A 24,817-nucleotide genomic window follows, 5' to 3' on the forward strand; every position below is an offset into this window, starting at 1 on the left:
TGGGATGACAATACTTTTCTCTATGCTGAAAAATTGGAGTAACTTTATTTCTTCCAAAATAGGCCCTCTCTGGGGGGGTGGAGAGATAGTACAGTGAGTAGGGCAATTTGTCTTGCACACAGCCAACCCTGGTTCAATCCCTCGCATCCCATAGGGTTCCCCAAGCAGTGCCAGAAGTAATTCCTCAACGAAGAGCCGGGAGTAACCCCTGAGCATTGCTAGGTGTGATCCAAAAAGAAAAAAAAAATCCCACCAAGGGGCCGGAGCGAGAGCACAGCGGGTAGGGCATTTGTCTTGCATGCAGCCAACCCGGGTTCTATCCCCTGCATCCCATATGGTCCCTCAGGCACCGCCAGGAGTAATTCCTGAGTGCAGAGCCAGGAGTAACCCCTGAGCATCACTGGGTGTGACCCAAAAAGCAAAAAAAAAAAAAAAATCCCACCAAATAAGCCCTCTCTAGACTGGCCTTAGCCATATACAGGTGTAGTTTCACATCCAACTCATCTGGAATTTGTCCAATTTACAGGAACAAATATAATCTCTTTGTGGTTTAAAGCCATGGCAGCTGCCAATAGACAATAATCTAGACTATATCCATCAAATTGCTGTATCTTTACATAGCAAATGATCTCCTTGTTGAGCGCTTGTCAGTACAGATTGCCTAACTGCAGGCGCAACTGATAGTCTGAAAAACTTACAGATTATGGCCATGCTTCATTCTGTTGTTCCCTACGCCCCCCCCACCTAGCCCCCAAGTGAATCTGTTTTGCCAAAGAGGGACTGATTTGTAAAATAAATCTGCTGTGCAAAAAGTTGAATTTGAGGGGCCGGAGCAATAGCACAGCGGGTAGGGTGTTTGCCTTGCACGCGGCCAACCCGGGTTCGATCCCTGGCATCCCATATGGTCCCCCAAGCACCACCAGGAGTAATTCCTGAGTGCAAAGCCAGGAGTAACCCCTGAGCTGAGTGTGACCCAAAAAGCAAAAAAAAAAAAGGTTGAATTTGATTGGGGAAAGGATGAATTTGATTTGCCACAGGGTGAATTCCAAGTGCATACCCGGTATATTTATCTACTGAGGTTAGGAGGTTGGGGTCACACCTTGGTGTGCTCAGGTGCTACTCCCAGTTCAGTGCTTGTGGGGTTCCCACTTGTGGTGCTGGACATACCATGTGGTGCTCGGGATCAAGCCCAGACTTCCCTCCTGTAAAGCCTGTCTAGCTCCCTGAGCTGTCTTCCTGGCCCCTCCATCTCCTTCATCTCACTGAGAATAAAAACAACGCCTCACTGGCCCCTCACCTCCCCCCATCTTCCTCCTCCTCAGCTCCACTCTGACCTCACCTGCTCCCTGTCACCCAAGCATCGCCTCCCATGCCCCTCAGGGCTTCTGCTCAGGTTGTTCCCAGGCCCAGAATGTTCTCTTGTTGACCCAAAGCTACCATGTTAGCAAGGTCACACCCCGGGGCCCCCATGGACAAATGTGACTGCTACTCCTGACCATGTGATGCCAGGGATGGAGCCTAGGTTGGCCACCCTGCAAGGCCAGCGCTTCCCCACTGTACCATTCCTCAAGCTCCTAGCCCAGGAATCCTTAACCCTTTCTGTGCTCTACTCCCTTCGCCGGGCTCCCACCCACCCCACCTCTACTACTGCTCAGGGCTTACACGTGATTATTTACACATGCTTACTCAGGGTGGTGCTCAGGTGACCCTATGGCCAGAGTCAGGCACATGCAAGAGAGGCTCCCTACCCACTGTACTATCTTCTCCAACTCCAGGAAAAACTTTTTTTTTTTTTTTGCATCCATTAGGAAACCAGTGGATTCCAAAGGGAACCGACAGTGGTGAAATACAATGGTTCCAAGAAATTTCTGCAACTACCAAGGAAACAAAAGCCCTGTTAAATAATCCTCGAGCTCGCGTGCTTGCATGCTTGGGCTTAGCTCCCCAAAGGCGCTGAGCTTAGGCAGCAGAGGGAAGGAACAGCGGGAAAGAAAAAACAAACATGGAGCTGAGGGCGACGTGGGTCAACACGGAGGTCCTCTGGGCCAAGCTTGGCTGCTTTGGCTTTGACCGAGCTGTATTTTCTCCCCCTCCTCAGCTCCGTCAGGCCAGCTTAGTCCCGGACCGGCCCTGGACACCCTGGACCTCCTCTGGCTGCAGTTTCCAACCGCTGCCCCAGCCCGCTTGTCTCCATGACAACGAGGAGATGCTCCTTCGCGCGCGCTGGACTCTGGGAGCTGAGAGAAGATGCCGACTCAGCAGCTCCTCACGGCCTGGGGAGGCGGGGCGCGGGGAGGGGGCTGCACACTCGGCAGTGCTCAAGTGTTACTCTGGCTCTGCATTCAGGAATTACTTCTGGCAGTGCTGGCTGGAGGGGGGCGGCGGGGTGGGGGGCGACGTGGGATGCGGAGGATCTAACGGCGGGGTCTGCTGCGTGCAAGGCAAACACCCTCCCCCGCCCCCTCCCCCATACTATTGCTCCCGCACGTGAAGGGAGGGGAGGGGAGATAGTAGTAACTGATGTCAAACCTGCCCTGTGATCGATCATATTCTACAGATCCTACAGAAAAGTAAGGTTCAGGTGAAGCCTCTTGGCTAAGGTCACACAGAAAATCTGGAGAGGATTTGAAAGCCCGCTGGGGAAGTGTCATCTGTCGTCTGGATCAGGGCTGGGGACGGCCTCGGACCTCACAGTCATGTGGCCGGTGGAAAGTCTTCGGGATTTCCTGAGAAATGAGTGGCACGAGGGGCGAGGAGGGTGGTCTTTGCAAAAGAAAATGTACCCTCAAGCTGGGAGTGAGGCTGAGAGCAGAGGTGTTGGGGAATAGTTCTGCAGATGAGAGGCCTCGCTTCACTCTGTTCTTCCCCCCCACCCCCCACCCCACCCCGCCAAGAGAATCTGCTTTGCCAGAGAGGGACTGATTTGCAAAATAAATCTGCTGTGCAAAAAGTTGAATTTGATTGGGGAAAGGATGAATTTGATTTGCTACAGGGTGAACTGGGCTGGAATGATAGCACAGTGGGTAGGGCGTTCACCTTCCACGCAGCCCACCCGGGTTCGTAGTCCTCCGCCCCTCTCCGAGAGCCGGGCAAGCTACCGAGAGTATTCCGCCCGCATGGCAGAGCCTGGCAAGCTGCCCATGGCATATTTGATATGCCAAAAACAGTAACAACAAGTCTCACAATGGAGACATTACTGGTGCCCACTCGAGCAAATCGACGAGCAACTGGATGACAATGACAGGGTGAATTCCAAGTGCATACCCCACATATTTATCTGCTGGGGTTGGGAGGTTGGGGTCACATCTGGTGTGCTCAGGTGCTACTCCCAGTTCAGTGCTTCTGGGGTTACTTCCTGCACTTTTTTTTTTAAATCAACCTTAAGGCCGATATCCCATAGGATCCCCTGAGCACATTCAGGAGTGATTCCTGAGCTCAGAGCCAGGAGTAACCTGTGAGCATTGCAGGGTATGGCCCCCAAACCAAACCACCACAACAAAAAAAGAACTCTGCATGGTTTTCGCCCCTCTTCGCACAACATTTGGAAACTATTTGTAGACTTAATTGATTTCACTTAATGTCAATAGCCTCTGTTTCCTGACAGAATCACTAAGAGCTTTTGATTGTCCAAATTTCCCTGGGGAGATGAAAGAGTTGCTATATTTTTAAAACCCCAAACTGAATTTAAAGCCACATCTGAAAGCCAGAGGATTTGGATAAGGAAGTGGGAGACTAATGAGAGGAGCCCCCTCCCCTTAAGGGGGGGGCAGGGAGACATTCTGAGTGAGTTACTTCAGGAGTGCCATGGTTTTCTGCCCCGCGGAGTATCCAGGGAAGTTTTTGATTCCTCCTCCATTGCTTCACCTCTTCCAGCTGCCAGTGGCAGCTTGGGGCGAGAAGAAAGCCACTGGGTTTGTGTCCTCTGAGTCTGAGCTCTGATAATACCCCCTTTAAAAATAACTCGCCCCTAGGGGCTGGAGCTGTAGCAGCAATGGTGTTTGTCTCCTGTTTGTCTCGAATACAGCCGACTCAGGTTCCATCCCTGGCCCATAGCGCCCCCCCCTCCACCAGCTCCGCCAGGAGTAATTCCTGAGTGCAGAGCCAGGAGTAACCCCTATGCATTGTTGGTGTGACCCAAAAAATCAAACAAAACACTCAGCCCAAGCAACGGGGCAAGTGGTTTTCCAAATAGCTTTTATTTCCAAGTGGGATCTCCCCAATACCAAAGTGGCAACTGGAGGTTCATTGGCATTCCTTTATTTACTAAGTTCTTGTTGGGGCAAGAAAGCACTGTCAGGGCTGGAGCAATAGCACAGCGGGGAGGGCGTTTGCCTTGCACGCGGAGGACCCGGGTTCAATTCCCAGCATCCCATATGATCCCCCGACCACCACCAGGAATAATTCCTAAGATCATGAACTAGGAGTAACCACTGGGTGTGACCCAAAAAGCCAAAAAAAACAAAAACAAAACAAAACAAAACCAAAAACCCAAGACAAACAAACAAACCCAAAAGCACTATCCACAAAGAAAACAAAAAAGAGCTCACAGGAAGCTGATTTTGGAATCAGACCTTATAAAAGCAGCTTTCCCTATTCCCTTCCCAGCCCCCAGCCACAATTTCCTTGGGGATTTTGATTTGGAATTGTGAGGCCCATGTTGTGGTTGTGCAGTTTTGCCCTCTCATCGCGATATCAGGAAACTCTTTATCTGGTCCAGAAAACGCGGAGGGAGAAGGCAGCGGAAGGAGACTCCTGGCAGAGCTCAGAGAACCCTACGCGCTGCCTGGAATCAAACCCAGATCGGTTACATAACAAGCAAGCGCTGTACCACTGTACTATCTTTCAAGCTCCCACAGCTCCAGTCTCAATACTGCAGAAGGATGCTAAGCACTGGCATGGTGTACCACATTGGGACAGCAGCACCCAGCCCACAGTTGTGCCTGAGGCTTGAGTAACGTTTCAAGCTCAGATTCTGATCAGTTTTGGGGGGGCCGGCGGAAGTGGGAGAATAGCACACTGGGCGATGCTCAGGGGTTACTCCTGGCTCTGCAGTTAGGAATTATTTCTGGCAGTGCTTGGGAGGGCCATACTGGATGCCCAGGATTGAACCCAGGTCAGTGGCATGCAAGGGAAGCGCCTTACCTGCTGTACTTATCTTTCTGGCCCCTGATCACAATCTCAAGGCTGAAGGAGAGGTTAGGCGCAGGCTGGAAATTTACAAGGAATAAAAAGATTAGTGGAGATGAGACAGGAGATAGTACAGCTGGGAGGGCATTTGCCTGGCACTCTGATGATCCAGGTTCGATCCCCGTCATCTCATATGGTCCCTCAAAGCCCCCCAGGTGTGATCCCTGAGTGCAGAGCCAGGAGTAACCCCTAAGCATCTCTGAGTGAGAAGAAGGAGAAGGAGAAGGAGAAGGAGAAGGAGAAGGAGAAGGAGAAGAAAGAGACAGCATCTGCCATAGAGGCAGGCTGGGGATGGTGGGAGGCTGAGGACATTGGTGGTGGGAAATGTGCACTTGTGGAGGGATGGGTGTTGGAATAATCTATGACTGAAACCCAATCACAAACAACTTTTTAACTGTGCATCTCATGGGGATTTCATTTAAAATATATAGACATAAATAAATTTTAAAAACAGATATATATTGTGAAAGGTGTAGAAAGGCTCAGAAGGGCCTCAGAAGGGTCAGGAGGGTCCCAGCTAGAGGGCCCTGTGCCTCTTCCTGCTATCGCTGTCCAGCAAGAAGGACTGTCCCCACCTTCAGGCTGCATGCACATGGTGGTGCCTTTCTCTGACCTTCAGGGCTGGCTTTTCCTCAGCTCTGCTAAGGCAACTTCCCCCAGAAGATTCAGGAGCCCCTGACCTGCCGCCCCCACTCTCAAACCCCACAGAGAGGTTGCCCAGGAGCAGATCGCCCGCTGTGTCCAGTAGCAACCGAGGGATGCACTGACCTCACTGTGAAGAGGGTCTGGGTGGGGAGGGGGCTAAGTCTGAGTTTGTGGGATTTGGTTGTTCTTTTTTTTCTTTTTGGGTCACACCCGGCGATGCACACGGGTTACTCCTGGCTCTGCACTCAGGAATTACTCCTGGCGGTGCTCAGGGGCCATATGGGATGCTGGGAATCGAACCCGGGTCAGCCACGTGCAAGGCAAAGGCCCAACCTGCTGTGCTATCGCTCCAGCCTGGGTTTGGTGGTTCTTTGGGGGCTCTTTGAGTTTTTCCTCACCCAGAAGGTACACTGCCCACTCCAACCACAGCCGCCCACAACACTCAGATGACACCTCTGCATCCTCCTACGGTCCCCACAACACAGTCACATGACTTGTTTGTTCCCCAAAGCACTTGGACTAGTACATACTCCCCTGCCAGTCTCCAGGAAGCTTCACTGAATGAAGGACCAACACCGATTCAACCAGACAGTCTGCCCAGCCACTCAGATGCAGCCCCCCAAGAAACTTAGGTCACACTCTCAGGGGGTCCCGGGTCAGGCATGTGTGCTCGGAGGGCCTCTCCCTCCTCTTGCCTCCTGGTCCCACTCCACTCCCACATCATCTGTCTATAGCCACTCCTGCTCCCCAAGCTCAGAGGGGGGCCCCCTCTGACCCACACCCACTCAGCTGCCCCTCGCAGCTTCTGGTCAGTTCCCTGCTGCCCTCTGCATGCTGCCCCCACCCCGAGGTTTCCCTTCTGCTTCCGTTTGCCCCTTTTGCCCACTCCAGTTTGGTTCTCTTTCTCTGCAGGGTTCAGAGGTGACCCCGCATCACCCCAGGAGCGGCCCCAAGCGTGAGCTCCTCCCCCAACCTGGGCCCTCAGGCACACTCAGCCTAGTGGCTCTCTGGGGCCCTCGTGGTGGGCCCAGCTCCTGTCTGCACCCCTGGGCCGGCCTGGGCCTCTCTGTCCCACCCTCACTCTCTGGAAGCGGCACAGCAGGTTGAGGAATGCCGGGTCGCACTGGTGGCATTTATAGACCGTCCTGCAGGGTCCTCGCTAGGCCTGGATCTCCATGGCCACCAGAGCCAAGGTGACATTCCCCATCAGCCAGATGACAGCCACCTTGGGCCTCTTCCTTCCCGATGGCCATGCCTGCCGCTTCTAACTCACTCAGAAGTTTCTGGGGCACCTGGATGACCTCTTCAAATTCCTGGGGATCCCAGAACCCCAGGATAAACAGCGACGTGGAACCGCCCACCTTGGGGCCTGACGCCCATGTCTCAGTGGTGAGATGTCCTTGACCCCTGACAGCCTTTTGTCCTGTCCTTGAATCGGAGACAGCAGCGCTCAGCTGGGGGCACACCCGCACCACCCCGGGAACCAGGCCTGGACCCAGGGTGCCAGCACCCTTGGCCAAGGCTAAGGAAAGGCCTCGCGAGCCCCTGGGTCCCTTGGTCTCGGGTGCCCTAGGCTGGCCCGGGAGCTCCCTCTAGGGCCCTGGGTCACCCTTAGGGACTTACACAGAGGGAAGCTGAGGAGCGAATCTACAGGCTGGCTTGATGGTCCCCACAGGGACCCGCTAGGATTCTGACATCACAGCTCGTTCTTGGTGGTGGTCTCCAAGGGTCTTGAGATTCCTGGGGCTCCTGACACCTTCAGTTTGTGCAAGGCTGGGGCCAGCAGGCAGAATGGCTGGTCCCCTGATGGCCAACTCAGAGGCTACTCTCAGTGCCCTCTGACAGGTAGAAACTGGGAGTCCCCTTCCCCCAATCCACCCCCCCACACACACACACCTGCACTTGCAAGGACAGTGACATCACCACCTCTGAAGCAACGACCCAGCCATTTCCATGGCAACCACCAAGAATATCGAATGTGTGATTAGCTATGTTGAACTCAGAGATGGAGCCAGTCATTTTGAAGTGAGGGGCTGCTACCCATTTTCTGAAGCTCTGATTTTACTTCCATTGAGAAAATGACTGATTCCAGGGGTTGGGTGGGGGTCGGGCAGCCTGTGAAGCCAAGTCTGGCATCTCTGGGACCAGAAAGTGGTGAAAAGGCTAGAGCAATATCACTGTGGGGAGATTGCTTGCTTGTATGCAGCTGACCAGGGTTCAATCCCTGGCATCCCATATGGTTCCCAAAGGCTTCCAGGAGTAATTCCTGAATGCAAGAGCCAGGAGTTACCTGTGAGCACCACAAAGTATGTGCCAAAAACAAAACCCCAAAAAGAAAAGGAACAGAAAGTGACAGAAAATTCAAAATATGAATAGAACAGGCAAAAGGGTATAGAGTCCACTGATCACATCTGGCATGATTTGAGTATCAACGTAAATAAGGGTTACACATAATTCCAAGGATAGTGCAAGAATCCATGGTCTGGGATCAGGGAGTTAGTACACAGAAGGTATAGGTGCTTGCCTTGTACCTCATCAACCCTGGTTTTGATCCCCGGCACCAACAGCCCTGACCCCTGAGCACAGAGTCAGGAGTCGCCCCTGAGTGCCGCAACGTGTGGCTTCAGATTCTCTCCCCCCACCCCCGACCCAAATTCTCATCACAAGCAAAACAATTTTGAAACTGTGTGAATGGAAACTTTTGGGGGCTGTGGATTTATGAATCTCAGGGCACTCTTGCAGATTGCTGGGCTTACGTGCCTTCTTCCAAATCCAGCCACGAGTGACAGAATAGTGTGTCTGTTCCAGCCATTAATATTGACTGAGAAGGTGCCTTGTTCCAGGCTCAGGGTGACGTGTGGGGCAAACGGAGCGAGCAAGACAGGCTCTGCTGTGAGGGTCTCAGTCTGGTGGTTATGGCAGGCAAGGTTACCTTCTTCCCGGTCTGGGAGGACGACCGTGTAATTACCACAAAGATGTGCTCTGTGCCCTGGGGTGGGGCCTAGCACACAGGGTATGTTATTTGGGACAGACAAGTTTGACTGAAGTTGAAGGCAACAAGTATATTGGCAATCCTGTACAACTTATCCTGCATGGCTTCAGCCTAGAAGGCCCACTGGAGGAGGTGACATCAGATAGGATGCATACAATCACCACAATAACGACACTGTTTTGAGTTTTATGTTTTTGGGGGGGTGACCTCAGACAGTGGTCTAGGTCTTACTCCTGGTGCTGTGCTCATGACCAACTCCTGGCAAGACTCGGGGAACCCTATGAGGTGCTGAGGATGGAACCCAGAACTGCTGCACACAAGGCAAGCATCCTCCCCGCTGTGCTATTATTCCAACACTTTGAGTTTTCATCTCAGCTTTCCAGTCAGGAGTCCCTCTGAGGAAGAGGAGTTAGAAGGGAATTCTGAGAAATGAGAATAAATTTTGCAATGAAAAACACAGGAAAGAGGCCAGAACACTAATCTAGCGGGGAGGAGTTTGCCTTGCAAAGGCTGACCGGGGTTTGATCCCTGGCATGCCATAGGGTCCCCTGAGCACTGCCAGGAGTGATTCCTGAGTGCAGAGCCAGGAGTAACCCCTGCGCATCACCAGATGTGAACCAAAAAGAAAAAAAAAAGAAAGAAAGAAAAGAAAGGGGGAGAAAGAAAAAAAAAGAAAGAAAGGAAGAAAGGAAGGAAGAAATAAGGAAAGAGAGAGAGAGAGAGAGAAAGAAAGAAAGAAAGAAAGAAAGAAAGAAAGAAAGAAAGAAAGAAAGAAAGAAAGAAAGAAAGAAAGAAAGTTGTGAGAAATCCAGAGACCCTTGCTGTTGCTAATTCCTGAGGTGTAATTGGGCGTGGCGCTGGGCGTGGCACTGTTCTTAGACTTGCAAGGAGTGGCCAGTGGTGAAGGCGGAGAACGGCGCTCGGCCCTGTGGTCATGGTAAGGTGTGATTTTAGGCATGAGCCATAGGCAGGGCATAAAGCCCTTGCCTTGCATGCACGCAACTGACCTTGGTTCAATCCTGGCACCCTGCGCACCACCAGAAGTGAGCACAGAGCCAGGGATAGCCCCTGAACCAAGGTGTGGCCAAATTCTGCACCCCTCAACTCCCTAAAACAAAAGGGTGATTTTATGCCAAATGGGGTTTCAGTGGTCCAGGGATGCTGGGAGAACAGAGAGCGTGTTGGGAGAGAAGGATGTGGCTGGTCTGGAGCCTTCCCAGGGCTGGACTGAGAGTGCAGAATAGCGGCCCATTCACTGCAACGGCCGCATGCTGGGCCTGAGCGAGAGGACAGAGCGGGGGCACTTGCCTCACATGCAGGGTCCATCTGCGATGCCAGAGATTGAGCTCACAAAACCTGCGCTCCAGCCTGCTGAGCCATCTCGTCGATCCCACCGGCGAGCTCTGCCCCTGGCTCTCATACGTGGAAATCTCCGCCGTTACCAGGAGTCTCTGATGGTTCGACTAGACTTGCGCAATCAGAGAAGCAGCAGCTCCATGCACTCTGTCAGGGAAACTGGGGAGAAGTGAACGGGAGGCAAGGGAGTCCTTTGCTTGGGGGCGGGGTGGGGCCTAAATTTCATCTGTCTAATCAGCATCCAAACCAGGGGATGTCGGGTACAGAGAGCCTCGGGGAGATTGTGGAGTGGTTAATTTAGAAGTCTCTGGTACTTGGGAGCTCATTTTTAATTTTTCTTTCTTTCTTTCTTTCTTTTTTTTTTTTTGTGGGTGGCAGGGCACACCCAGCAATGCTCAGGGGTTACTCCTGGCACTGTACTCAGAAATCACTCCTGCTGGTGCTTGGGGGATCATATGGGATGCCGGGGATTGAACCCTGCTCGGCAGCATGCAAGGCCAGCACCTTACCCGCTGTGCTATTTCTCCAGCCCCTTGGGAGCTCCTTTGTAAGGCGTGGGGCAAAATGAGAACATTTTGAATCCAAGATGACATGGAAAGAGAATAACCTGGGGCTGGAGTGATAGCATAGCGGGTAGGGCATTTGCCTTGCACGTGGCTAACCTGGGTTCAATCCCCAGTATCCCATATGGTCCCCCGAGCACCGCCAGGAGTAATTCCTGAGTGCAGAGCCAGGAGTAACCCGTGTGCATTGCCGGGTGTAACCCAAAAAGAAAAAAAAAAAAAGAAAGAAAATAACCTGGATCTGAGTTGAGGGCCCTCCTGGAGGCTGGATGGGACGGAGTCTGCAGAGGGCTGAGGGGCGAGGGAGGCTGGAACCATCCAGGAATCTGTGTCTCCAAGGCAGTCTGAGAAAATGATGGGAAGAATAAAGAGGCTTTCCGAGAGGCCTGCGGAGCAGAGCTGGGGCAGCCTTGCAGCCAAAGGCACCAGAGAAAAAGCGGGAAAAGGGGCTCAGCAGATGGGCTGAGTCTTTTTCTGACAGGACAGACTGAAATCCTCAGGGATAACATTGACAGGGGTGGGCGAGACAGTCCAATAGGGAGGGCACTGGCCTATCACACAGCCAACCTGGGTTCCATCCCAGATGGTCCCAAGTCTGCCGAAAATGATGCCTGAGGGCAGCAGGTGTGCCCTCCGTCCCCCATGAACCCAAGGTCTCTGTATTACTGCTCTAACAAAGAGATGAGTTATAAAGGGTGGGGGGAAGGGATCCACGGTGAATAAGTCCCCAAAATACACCTCCTGTCAGTAGAAGGACCATCCCCAGAGCCCGATGCAGTGAGATTGTGCACAGAGAAGAAGTCTTGTGTCTGAGGCATTCTAATCCCGGGGTGACTTTAGAAACCCCCACATGGGGTCAGTACACCAAATAGCAGGCCACTCTGGACTCTTCCAAAGTGTGAAGCTGACCAGGTGCCCCCTAGGAACCAGGCACAGAGGAAGGAAGAAGGCAGAGTGGAGGCCTTCAGGCCCCAGGGTAGGGCAGGTAGAAGCTTCTGGACTTAAGGGAACGATTGGAATTAAGGAAGATACCCAGTGGATTAGATGACCATGTGGTGTTTCCCCCCACTTCCTGGCTCCATCTCTGGCACCACCTATTGTTCCTGGAGCACTGCCAGCTGGGCACCAATGGATGTGGTCCAAACCCCAACCAAACTCTGCTGTGGCTGACCCTAAAGTCTCCATCTCTCAGATACTAGAGGACCTTCCAGAGGATTCTACTTTCTCCTGATTCTATGCTCAGAGATCATGTCTGGTAATGCTCAGGAGACCCTCTAGCATGCCAGGGCTCGAACCTGGGCTGACTGCATGCATGGCAGACACCTTACCCACTGTACTATTTCTCCAGCCCCGCTCATGGGGAATTTTCTTTTTCTTTTTGGGTCACATCAAGCGATGCTCAGGTCTTACTCCTGGCTCTGCACTCAGGGACCACTCCTGAAGGTGCTCAAGGGTTTTTATGGGATGTCGAGGATCAAACCCAGGTAGGCCACATGCAAGGCAGACGTCTTATTCTCTGTACTATTGCTATGACCCCTCAAGGGGAAATTTGTTTTGTTTTGCTTTTTGGGTCATACCCGGCACTGCACAGGGGTTACTCCTGGCTCTGCACTCAGGAATTACTACTGGCGGTGCTCGGGGGACCTTATGGGATGCTGGGAATCAAACCCGGGTTGGCTGCATACAAGGCAACTGCACTACCCGCTGTGCTACTGCTGCAGCTCCTCAAGGGGAAATTTTTATTCCATCCCCAAAATGACATTTTCAGCACTCCATATATATTGTTATTATTGCTTTAGTTTTTAGGCCATAACCTGGTGATGCTAGGGGTTACTTCTGGCTCTGGGCTCAGGAATTACTCCTGGTGGTGCTTGGAGGACCATATGGCATGCTGGGGATCAAACCTGGGCCGGCCGTGCAAAGCAAATGCCCTACCTGCTGTACTATCTATCACTGTGGCTCCTAAAATCTTTTTTTTTTTCTTTTTGGGTCACACCCGGCAATGCACAGGAGTTATTTCTGGCTCTGCACTCAGGAGTTACCCCTGGCAGTGCTCAGGGGACCATATGGGATGCTGGGAATTGAACCTGGGTCGGCCGCGTGCAAGGCAAACACCCTACCTGCTGTGCTATTGCTCCAGCCCCTAAAATCTTTTTTTTTCCTTTAAAAAATAAAAAGACTGGATCCAGAGATGGTTGGAAGGGCTGGAGTACATGCTTTGCTTACACTGTACATGGTTGCCCCTAGTTCAATCCCAAGCACCAAATATGGACCAGCAAGCAGCTCTAGGGGGTACCCCAGAGCACAGAGTAAGCCCTGAGCACTTCCTGGTGCACCCCCCATCCACCCACAAACAACACAAAATTGGAGAAAATACTCCCAAATCTATTCTCGCTCCCTGGTAAGTCTCTCTGATGCAGACACATAAAGGAAGAAACAGAAATCAAGAGTTTCATTTACGACCTCAATGCAAATTCCTCAAAACCTCCTTTTCCCCATTTATCCATAAGCCCCTTTTTATTTCATTTTGGTTTTGGCTTTTTGGGTAACACATGGCAACATTCAAGGGTTACTCCTGGTGATGCACCCAGAAATGACTCCTCCTGGCAGTGTCAGAAGTATGGGGTGTCAGGGATTGAACTCAGGTTGGCTGTGTGTAAGGCAAACACCCTCCCAGCTGTGCTATTGCTCTGGCCCCATAAGCCCCTTTTTTTTTTTTTTTGGCTTTCTGGATCACACTTGGTGATACGCAGGGGTTACTTCTGCCTCATGCACTCAAGATTTACACCTGGCGGTGCTCAGAGGACCATATGGGATGCTGGGAATTGAACCTGGGTTAGCCACGTGCAAGGCAAACACCCTACCCGCTGTGCTATAGCTCCAGATAAGCCCCTTTTTAAATGGGGGTGCATACCAAGTGAGTGTCAGTGGCTACTTTTGGCTCTGTGCTGGGGGAACCAGTACCGGGTTCATTCAGTGGCTCGACCAGCCTTAAAGAGCCCGGCAGAGCGTTGGGGGTGGGGGTGGTTTCCCTTCCACTTCTATGCACTCAAACATCTCTGCATACTTAGACGCAAATGCCTGCATTTCCTCTATAGAAATGCACACCTGCGCATACCCCAAAACCCATGCATGCAGGGTGGACTGGAGAGATGGGATGGGAAAAGGCACTTACCATGCTTACAGCGGACTCATTTGATCCCAGCACCTCATATGGCCCCCTGAGCCCCACTTGAAGTGACTCCTTGGGAACAGAGCTGGAAATAGATCCTAAGCACCTCCAGATGTGGCCCCAGGGGCCAGAGTGACAGTACAGTGAGGAGGGTGCTTGCCTTGCACCTGGCCGACCCAGATCTGATTCCCAGCCTCCCCTACGGTTCCCTGCATCTTCCAGGAATGGTCCTGAGCACACCCGTGGATGTGATACCCCAAAAACAAACAGCTGAGGCCCCAGATGGCACCCCATCCCAAATATCCACACGTACAAACACTGACCCAGCACCTTCAGACACACTCAAGCACAATACAGACACAGCCTAAGAGAGAGGAGCCCATGTGCACAGACACATTTTTTTCTCTCCTGGAAGAAAAAGTAAAAAGCTGCCAGGGCCATTGGCTTTGGGGGGGAGAGCAGAGAAATGGGGTGCCATGAGCTTCCTGTTTTCAATTCCATCATGACCTGTGTGTACCCCAGCCCTGGGGCTATTTCAGCAGTGGGATTAGAGTCATCTCTGGTTTCTCTATTTAGAAGGATCGTTACTCAATAAGCACCAGCACAACCCAAAAATACACGTTAGAAGACCACATTCTAGGCTGCAGCTTCGGGAAGGCTTGGTTTTCTGGCGTTTTGGTGCTTTATTTGGTTTTAGGGGCCACATTCAGCTGTGCTCAGGACTTACTCCTGGCTCTGTGCTTAGGAATTACTCCTAGTGGTGTTCAGGGGACCCACTGGGGTTCAGAGATTGAACCTGGGTCGGCTGTGAACAAGGCCAGCACCCTCCCCGCTGTACAGTCACTCCGTACAACTCTGGCTTTAAAAGCTTTTTTTTCCCCTTCCTGTTGGTCTGAATGCTCTAGAAATCTGTCGCTGAGTCAGATGGTGGGCATGCTCGAATATCTTGCCCGGGCACGTCCCTGATTGGAGAGATCATAAAGCCAAACAGCTGCCCCAAGAAATGACAAGACACATCTGCTAGGAATGGATAGAAGGGCTTTGTAGCCTGAAAGCATCGGGAGCAAGTTGCAACAAGGAATTTGCTCTGCTGGGCTTCATGCAGGCCAGGCCAGGTATTTCCCTGGGGACTTTCCTGGGGGTGAGAAATGACTCACATTTCACAACTTCATTCAGAGATTCACAGCACGCACGCACGTATGCACACAGGCCCTACTCTGAACCACCCATCTGCATGGAACTGAGATTAGAATTTACCAATCACATAAGCAGGACATTGATGTTGAGAAAGTGACAGGAGCTAACTGAACAGCCCTTAAAATGAAAAGAAAAATATCATAATCGAACACTTCTGGGGCCAGGGAACTACTAAATTAAGGCACTGGTTCAATCCCTGGCACCACACAGAGTTCTCCAAGCACTGCCAGGATTGTTCCTTGAGCAGATTCTGGAGTAAGGCCTGAGCACTGCCAAACGCTCCCCTCCCCAGAAGCTTCTGTAGGGCTGTAGATAGGAAAGAAGGAAAGAAGGCTTTGCTTCAGGGGTAAAGCCTTAGTTGTGGGAAGCACTAAGTTCAATCCCCAGAACAGCAAAATAAGAAAGAAGTTTTGACATATAGTACTGGGGGTGTGTATGATTTGCTATACAAAGTGTTATTTTTTTAGAGCTTTATCATTTGTGGGTGACACACTAGTTTGAAAAAGTCAGGTCAGAGAGACAGTACAGTGTTTCAGTGGCAGACCTGGGTTTGGTTTCTGGCATCCCATATAGTCCCTCAAGTCCACCAAGAGTAACCCCTGAGCACAGAGCCAGGGGTAAGACCTGAGTAATGCTGGTGTGGCCCAAAACCAGAAAGAAAGAAAAAGAGAGAGAGGCGGTGGGAGGGAGGGAGAAAGAGGAGAGGAGAGAGGGAGAGAGGAAGAAGGAGAGAGAAAGGGAGACAGGGAAAGGGAGAAGGAGAGAGTGGGAGAAGGAAGGAAGGAAGGAAGGAAGGAAGGAAGGAAGGAAGGAAGGAAGGAAGGAAGGAAGGAAGGAAGGAAGGAAGGAAGGAAGGAAGGAAGGAAGGAAGGAGCGAGCTTGAGAAATAGGCAGCTAGATAGAGGCATATCTAGCATGAGGTCTCAGGAAGAAATAAAAACCAAGATGGGGGGGCTGGAGCACAGTGGGTAGGGCGTTTGCCTTGCACAGGGCCGACCCGGGCTCAAATCCCAGCATCCGATATGGTTCCCTGAGCACTGCCAGGAGTGATTCCTGACTGCAGAGCCAGGAGTAACCCCTGTGCATTGCCGGGTGTGACCCAAAAAGCAAAACAAAAAAAAAACCAAGATGGGTTGTAAGAAGTTATCGTCACTCCCCTTAACATAGCTCCAAACCACTATGGCTGGGCTCACTTTGTGGACACAGGAACTGAGTCCTGATGAGATTCTAACTGGCGCCTGCACAGACCAGAGAAGGCCAGACCCCCAACTTCAGAGAGAGGCTCCAGCAGGAACAAAGGGCTGTAATAAGGACATGGAGATGGACACGATCGTTCCGAATTGTTCCCCTTGACAACACCCTAACAAGGCACTCCTGTCTCTGTAGGAAGCCCCACAAGGAGCAGCAAACCTCCACGACCAACTCCACAAAGGCAAGTGGGGTCCTCCCTCCCTCTGTGGGGTGGCCTGCATCTCTGAGTTTGGCTCTCTGCTTGAGAAGCTCAAACTTTTAAAAATATTTTTGGTGGGGGCACACCTGGCAGTGCTCAGGGTTTGTTCCTGGCTCTATGCTCAGGGATCACTCCTGGAGGGCTTGAAGTGCCAAGGATCAAACCCAGGCCAGTCCACCTGCAAGGCATGTGCCCTGTCCATTGTAGCATCACTTCAGCCCCTCTTCCACTTTTATTTTATTTATTTTTTTGCTTTTTGGGTCACACCCGGCGATGCACAGGGGTCACTCCTGGCTCATGCACTCAGGAATCACCCCTGGCGGTGCTCAGGGGACCATATGGGATGCTGGGATTCGAACCCGGGTCGGCCGCGTGCAAGGCAAACACCCTATCCGCTGTGCTAACACTCCAGCCCCTCTTCCACTTTTATAACTTCATTTCTAGTTTCTTGATACAACAAAAATATTTGGGGGCGGAGATGGATCACACTTGGTGGTGCTCAAGCTTTCCACCTGGCTCTGTGCTCAGGGGACCCTATGTGGTGTCAGGCATGAACCCCAGGTTAGTGGCATACACTTTACCTCCCACATACACCCTCACCCTTGTATCTTCGAGAAAACACCCCCAGGGTTAGGGATGGAGATCCCAGCCCCACCCAGCAGTGTGCCTTAGGTACACAGCTTTTCCACTGACTTAGAAGCCTGACAGCCCCCTAGTCAAAGGCCTGTGGGTGGGGGTGAGTCAGAGTGGGGGCCCCGCAGGGTCCAGAGAAAACCTCCTCTCCCCCAGAAAACCTCTCTGACATTTCAGAGGTGGGGGGTGGACTTCAGCTAAGGGTCTCTCAGAACAAAGGTGAAATACACTGAGGAGAGGCAGGAGTGCATCAAATAAGGCTTGGGAGCATGGGAGGCTGAGGGTCAAACTTGGGACCTCCTTCACACAAGGCAGGAATCCCTAACCCCAGGCGTGCGACCCTGGCCAAGGATTGGGGTCCTATCCAGCAGTGCTCAGGGTCACACACAGTATGCAGGGTCAAATGGATCAAGATGCATGGCCCCTGCACTCTCTCTCCAGACCAGTGTGACCTTTCTAGTCAAGACCCCCAGAGACTGATGCAGGAACGAGAAAGCTTGGGGGACCCAGGAAAGCAGCAGCTGGAGACTTGCATGGGTCCCCTGTAAGGATGGGCAGCGGGGATCAGACAACGTAGTCTTCTGGGAAATCTGGCAGGACCAAGTCTAGGCCATGAATAGAGGTCCCCACACTAACCCTATTAGTAGAACGCTCTCCTGGAAATCTACCTTTTTAAAGCCAACAGAAACCCCCCCATATTGCCTCCAAGGATACCATCACCCCCTGGACCATTCTGGCACCTTCCCTGAAAGGTGCTCACCCACTTTGAGAAGTTGAGTGGGCCCTGGACTCAACCAATGTCTGTTCCACTCAAGATACCACATGGACGCAGAGTTTGCTCAACTTTTTAATGGACACATACATCAACATGGACTCAACCTGTTGCGCTTGGTGGAATACGCCCTGATGGCCTCGGGGCTGGAGAGCTGCAGGCTTCAGCACCACGGGAATCTCGATGCGTCCTGGTGAGTACCACTGATGGGTACTCACCTTTCTCCTGAGTCTTCAGTAAAACCCATCCAGTATTTTGAAATGGTCACCAAAATAAAACCTTATTTTTTCCAAGTTAATAACAACAGAAATTCACATTCGCTACTATAGTCAAGCTGGGAGAGAGACCCTGTGCCTGAAGGGCTGATCCCCAATGAATGGACAGATCACCCTGGGGTGCTGGACGCGCATAATGGGACTCCCCGTCTAACCTCCCCATTACAAGAAACTAAATGAAGCGCAGAGATGGTGGCAGGGTGCATCTGAGACCCACAAGGGAACCAGCGGCCTTGGCATATGCCAGGGTTTGGTCTCTGTGGGACTGGCCACCCCCAGAGTCCATAGGTTGAAAAGGATATGAAAAAAAGAGAGGTGAGGTCAATCTTTGTGTACATGTGGGTCCCCCTGCACCAGAGGCCAGTTTGGACATCCAGACTCCGGTCTCTCCCCTCAGAGACGGAAAGTAACGGTCTACGCAGCAAGCAGGTACTGTCGATTCTTTAACTAGGGGCACCCCCATGGAAAGTGGGGCGGGGGGCCCAGGTCAAGATATCCAGCCCATGGTACAGTTCCGATGGTTTCCCCAGGCCGTGACCCTGGGGGCCACCCTGAGACTCCAGTGAGAACTGTTCCCTCTGACTAGCTCTGGGAAGGGACCCTGAGAGCCAGGGTACTGCGGCCACTCTGTTCCTCCCAAAGGCTTCCCAAGAGGCCTTTATCCTAACTGGAAGCCATGTACCATTGCAAACCTGGAAACCAAACCCTTCAGAGCTGCATCGGGCACTCTGCGCTGCAAAAGCCTCTGGCAGGACCATCCTGGCCTGGGGTCGGGCTACCGGGACAGCAGGCTGGGGTGAGGTAGTCAACAACGAAACATGAAAACTGGCGGGGCACACCAGCGCCAGGCACAACCATCCGGAAGTCAGCACAATTCCAGACATAGAGAAAGGGGATGCAACTGACCACCTTGCTTTTTAAACCCCCAAATACAATAAGGTGGGGACCACCCAGGAGCAGAAGCCAGCAACACAAACAAGGATAAACAAGAACGAGATGAATGAACATTCTAGAAGTTCCCCCATCTACCCTGCTGCTTTTCCACCTGAGAGGGAACAGGGAGAGGGAAAGGGGGAGCCACAGTAGACTCCACCCCTCCCCCTCAGAGACAGATGATCACACAGTGAGTTCCCAAAAGTCAAAAATCTGGATTCATTTAACAACCGAGAAGAAAAGCGGGGAATTCAACGTCTTTGGTCTTCTTTCAGCTCCTGGGTATGGGTGGTCTCCAAATCACCTCTTGCGGGATGCTGTGGATAAATATGGACAGCTTAAGAGTTGAGCCCAGCAGGGAAGGCTGGGGAAAAGGTTTCATTGTTTCCCAACGCCCAGTTTCTACCCCCACCAGCCTCCAGAAAAGAACCCCCACCATTAAGGTCACACACTGAACAGTGGAAACTCACACCCCTCACTCCTTATGCAAGACAGGACTGCTGACCCCTAAAACCTAGCTGGCCCAGAAATCCCCCCAGGGTCTCCCTCCTGACACCCCCAAACCAGGGCACTCCTCACCACTGCAGGCACGGATGCTATCCGGCTTTGCCTTGGAGCTGTGTGTTGTGGAGGGCGGGGGGTCCTTCTGGCCTGCTGCCTCTCTCTTGGACTTTGGCTCTGACTTGGGTGCTGCTGGCTTCTTCTTAGGGTCTCCCAAGTTGGCGAGGGGGCGGGAGATGGCACTCACGCACCCCGCCTTTCCTGTGGACACCGGGCTCTGATCCTCGGCCCAGCCCATGGCCTTCTTTTTGGGAGGCCCGTCCAGCCCACCGTTCTGCTCAGACTCTGAGGCCACCCCAGGGTTCCCAGCTGCTGCCTGGGCTGCACCAGGATGGCAGCTGGAAGCCTGGGATGGGGGCTCCTCCACCACCTCCTGCTTCACGCAGGGCTCCGAGGGGCCCTTCTCTTTGGGGGCCTCGCCCTTTCCCCCAGCCTCCACCTTGCCGCTGGGTGTGGGGGCTGTGCCTTCCTCCTTGGGGGTCTTCTTCTGCTTCTTCTTCCGGGAGCGTGTCTTGGCGCTGGCCTTGTGCCCCTCGACTCTGGGAAGCTCCCCCTCCTCCGGGGCGCCGTCCCTGGGGTCGGGCTGTTCCTTCTTGACGGCGGGGCTCTCCTGAGCCACCGCCACCGCTGCTGCGGCCGCAGTCTCTGCACTGCCCCGCTCTTTCTTGCCCTTCCTCCCCGCCTGTGCTGCTGCGGCTGCCGCTGCTGCCGCCGCCACTGTGGCTGCAGCCCGCGCCCGCTCCTCCCCGCACGCGCGCATCTCTGCATCCACGTAGAAGACGATCTGCACCACGGCGCCCAGCAGCACCCCCAGCGCTTCAGCCCAGTTCTCGGGGGGCTGATACTGGGAGGGCGCCGGCTGGTGCAGCTGCAGGAGGCGCCCCACGTCCTCCCACGTGCGGCCCTCGGCGTCCAGAAACTTGTTGAGGTTCCGGAGGAACTCAGCATCCTGGGCGGGGTCGCGGCACAGCACCCGCCACGTGCCCCCCCGGCCCGGCACCTCTCGGGGCACCGCGCTCAGGCTCACGCCCTCGCCCACCTCCACCAGCGCCGCCTTGGCGTTCTGCTGCCGCACGAAGATCCGGTTGAGCACCGCGAAGGACCCGAGCGGCGCGAGCACGCTGTGCAGCGTGTCCTCGATCTCCGCCTGCCCGCAGTCCTCGGGGATGCCGGTGACAAGCAGCGCGCGCCGCATGTCCACCTCCATCCCGCGGCACCAGTCCTCCAGCAGGTGCATCAACATGCTTGCGGGCCTGCAGGGCGAGCCGAACGGGCCGATTAAGGTCCCGGTCCCAAGCCCCGTCCCGCCCCGCGCCCCGTCGCGGCTTCGCGCGCTCTCGCCCCGCCTCCGCGCTCCCACGTGGTGCCCCCCGTCGACTTGCTTCCAGCCCCGCCGCCTGCCTCGCCGCCCCCGGCCGGCTTCCGAGCCCCAAATCTGGCCGCTCTGCTCCAGGAGGAGAAGCCGTCAGGTCGCGGACGCTCGCGGGGAAGGTGATGGCAGCTGTGGCGCGTGTGGCGCGCAGCAGCGGCAGGTCGCGAGACGCCTCGAGCCCGGCGGCCGCACGGGGCCCGCGTAGCAGCGTGCGCCTGCGCAGTGGCGCGCGCGCCGCCCGGGAAGCGCCGCCCCGCCCGCCGTCTCCATGGCGACCGACCGTTGCCAGCCCGCGCGAGCCCCCCACGGCCCCGCACGCCAGCGCTCCCGAACCCGGGTTTGTCCGCCGCCCTCGCCTCACTGCGGCGCCCCCCGGGCCGGCGAGGGCGGGCCCGGGAGGCGCCCACTCGCCTGTCTCTCGTCTTCATCTCGGATGCGCGCCTGTGAGTGGCCGGGAAGGAGAGGCTTCGGTTCACCCGTCTGAGTGGCTTCAGTCCCACCGGCTCCGCGGTCAGCAAAATGGCGTCCTTCCGGCCCCGCCCCCTCCCCGGCTAGGATTTCCGGCTTCCAGAAGTTTCCAGGAGCATGTAGCTACTTCTTGAAGCTTCTCGTGCTTTCTCTGGGTTTCTGGTTCTTTCTGTGGGCAGCCAGGCTACGGAATCCCCACCTCCAAGCCTTTAGATGGTGTCTGGCCTTTTCTTACCTCAACTGGCTCTCCAGTTTTCTTCGTTCTTACCGGGCTCATACCGGGTTGTTCTCTGACTGTGCACCTTCGTGCTTTCTGCTCCCCCCTCTCGGGAAGGGATGCACAGAAAATACCTTTTATTTATTTATTTATTTATTTATTTATTTATTTATTTATTTATTTTGCCTTTTGGGTCACACCCGATGATGCACAGGGTTTACTCCTGGCTCATGCACTCAGGAATTACCCCTAGCAGTGCTCGGGGGACCCTATGGGATGCTGGGAACCGAACCCGGGTCGGCCGCGTGCAAGGTAAAAGCCTACCCGCTGTGCTATCGCTCCAGCCCCTTCCCCCCCTTTTGTTTTTTTTTTTTTGTTTGGGGGGATATAACATAGTGAGTAGGGCATTTGCCTTGCACACGACCCACCTGGGTTCGATTCCTCTGTCCCTCTAGGAGAGCCCGGCAAGCTACCAGGAGTATCCCGCCCGCACAGCAGAGCGTGGCAAGCTCCCATGGTGTATTCGATATGCAAAAAACAGTAACAAGTCTCACCATGGAGACATTACTGGTGCCCACTCAAGCAGGTTGGTGAACAACCAGACGAACAAATAGTGCTACAGTTTGGGGGCCACATCCTGCTGTGCTCAGGGGTTACTCCTGACTCTGCACCCAGGGATCACTCATCGTCTCCTGGCGGGGCCCAGGAAACCGTATGTGGGATGCTGGGGATTGAGCCCAGGACTCAAGCACTTTCCCAGCTGTACTGTCTCTCCGGCCCCAGAGAAACCTCTCTGAGCCAGACGTGATGAGGATTGAATAGGCACGCCCGTGGAAGGTGTGCTGAAGCACTATTTTGACTATTCTCGATATTTGCTCTTCAGAGTCTGTTCTCTAGGCGCTTTATCAGAGGAACGTGGGGCCAGAGCGATAGTACAGCGGGTGGGGAATTTGCCTTGCACGCGGCCGATGGTGGTTTGATCCCCATTATACATCAGGGTACCCGAGTACTGCCAGGAGTAAGCCCTGAGAATCGCCGAGTGTGGCCCCAAAAGAAAAAAATTAAAAAAGAAGGAATTCGTCTTCCACTGCCCTCTTGGCCATTGCTGAGCTTGGGTGTGATCTGTGTGCATCGTGTTACCCAAGCTGCCATCACAGCCTGCGCCAAAGGTGACGTCATTGAAAGGATAGAAAACCTGAATACTTGATTTTCCCCTCCTGTTTTGGGGGCCTCCCCTGGCAGTGCTCAGAGATTATTCCTGCTTCTGCACTCAGGGATCACTCCTGGTGAGATTCAGGGGACCTCAAGCTCACAGGGGAGTCCATGCATCAACCCCAGGTCAGCCACATGCAAGGCAAGCGCTGAGCACTGTCCCGCTGTACTATTGCTCCAGCCCAGAATACTTAACTTTCTGCTAGAGGTAAACAATGGAACTGTTACTAGAACTTTCAAGCATCTCCTTTTCTGTGAGGCGCAGGTAAAAATTGAAATATGAAATTGAATCTTATTTTATCTTTGCATCACACCTGGCGATACTCAGGGGTTACTCCTGGCTCTGCACTCAGGAATTACTCCTGGTGGTACTCGGGGAAAACTATGGAATTCCGGGGATTGAACCTGGGTTGGCTGCATGCAAGGCAAATGCCCTCCTGCTGTACTATCACCCTGGTACCTATGTACTGATTTTTTTTAACTTTTTTTTTATTACCCCTTCACTGTTATTGATAATATTGATACAGTGACGGAGGTATTAATTGGAGATGGGGTGCTGAGAAAGCTGTGGAGCTCATGGGAGTGGTGTCTCATGAGCTTCCGCAGTGATTTTATTTTATATTATTTTTCTTGCATTATTTTTCTGTGTTTTCAAACATTATTTGTGGGGGCTGAAGCGATAACACAGCAGGTAGGGCATTTGCCTTGCACGTAGCTGACCTGGGTTCGATTCCCAGCATCCCATATGGTTGCCTGAACACCACCAGCAGTAATTCTTGAGTGCATGAGCCAGAAGTAACCCCTGTGCATTGCCAGGTGTGACCCCAAAAGCCAAAAAAAATCCAAACATTATTTGTTTGAAAACACAGATGTAGGAGAGCTAGTTCAAAAGACTGGAGTCAAAAGTAGACTATAGATTGAACACGATGGCCACTCAATACCCCTATTACAGACCACAACACCCAAAAGGAGAGAGAGAACAAAAGGGAATGCCTTGCCACAGAGGCGGGGAGGGGGGGGCGAGGGTGAGGGATACTGGGTTCACCGGTGGTGGAGAATGGACACTGGTGGAGGGATGGGTGCTCAAACATTGTATGAGGGAAACACAAGTACGAAAATGTGTAAATCTGTTACTGTACCCTCATGGTGATTCACTAATTAAAAAATTTTAAAAAATTTTAAAAAGGCTGGAGCATTTGACTGACGTGCATAGGGCAAGGGGGATATTCATCCGCTGCACTGCGTGAGCTCACAAGCATCACGGGGTCCCCCCCCAAAAAAAAACACCATCTTTGTCCAGGGGCTAGAGATAGTCCAGAAAATAGAGTGCATACAAAAGGGGTTCAAGACTTGCAACACATGTGGTCTTGTCCCAGCACCATCAGGAATAACTCCTGAGCACAGCCAAGTGTTGCCCCCATCCTGCCCCCAAAAAACTTGTGCATTCATAAATGACACTTTAAATTGAGGGGTGCGGCACTCTGTCCTCTCCTTTTGAATCTGATCCCTTGTGCATTGGTATTTTTGTTTGGGAGCCACAGCTGGCTCTGCTTGGGACTTCCACCTGGCTCTGTGCTCAGGGGTCACTCCCGGGGTGCCCCGAATGGTCGCATGCAAGGCCAGTGCCGCTGTGCTTTCTCTACACCCCCTCCTCTGTGGTGCTTTAGTTTAAGGCTGAAGAAGGCGGTGGAAGGGGAGGACAGTTCAGGCTGTGTGTGTGATTTCCCAGCCTTTGTGGGTTATAAATGAGCCTCTTCTCGACACTGGAACATCCTCAGGCCGGAGTCCCTGACCCTCCAAGTTAGGTGCCCA

General features: G+C 53.2%; 1 protein-coding gene across 3 annotated transcripts; it reads right to left on the reverse strand.

Moving 5' to 3' along the window:
- Window positions 1-18,029: 18,029 nt before the first annotated feature.
- LOC101536928 (paraneoplastic antigen-like protein 8A) lies at window positions 18,030-21,650 on the reverse strand. Of its 3 annotated transcripts, none has more exons than XM_055145451.1 (3): window positions 21,520-21,650; window positions 19,755-20,989; window positions 18,030-19,492 (listed from the first exon to the last, which is right to left on the reverse strand). In XM_055145451.1, exons 1-3 carry the CDS (start codon window positions 21,534-21,536, stop codon window positions 19,476-19,478), a joined length of 1,269 nt encoding a protein of 422 aa, XP_055001426.1. In that variant the 5' UTR covers window positions 21,537-21,650; the 3' UTR covers window positions 18,030-19,475. The 3 variants fall into 3 exon arrangements, with proteins under 3 accessions (XP_055001426.1, XP_055001428.1, XP_055001427.1); XM_055145453.1 differs by lacking the exon at window positions 21,520-21,650 and adding an exon at window positions 21,138-21,384; XM_055145452.1 differs by lacking the exon at window positions 21,520-21,650 and adding an exon at window positions 21,119-21,383.
- Window positions 21,651-24,817: the final 3,167 nt, after the last annotated feature.

The sequence above is a fragment of the Sorex araneus genome, chromosome 8 (assembly GCF_027595985.1).
Source record: "Sorex araneus isolate mSorAra2 chromosome 8, mSorAra2.pri, whole genome shotgun sequence".
In the NCBI taxonomy this organism is placed as follows: domain Eukaryota; kingdom Metazoa; phylum Chordata; class Mammalia; order Eulipotyphla; family Soricidae; genus Sorex; species Sorex araneus.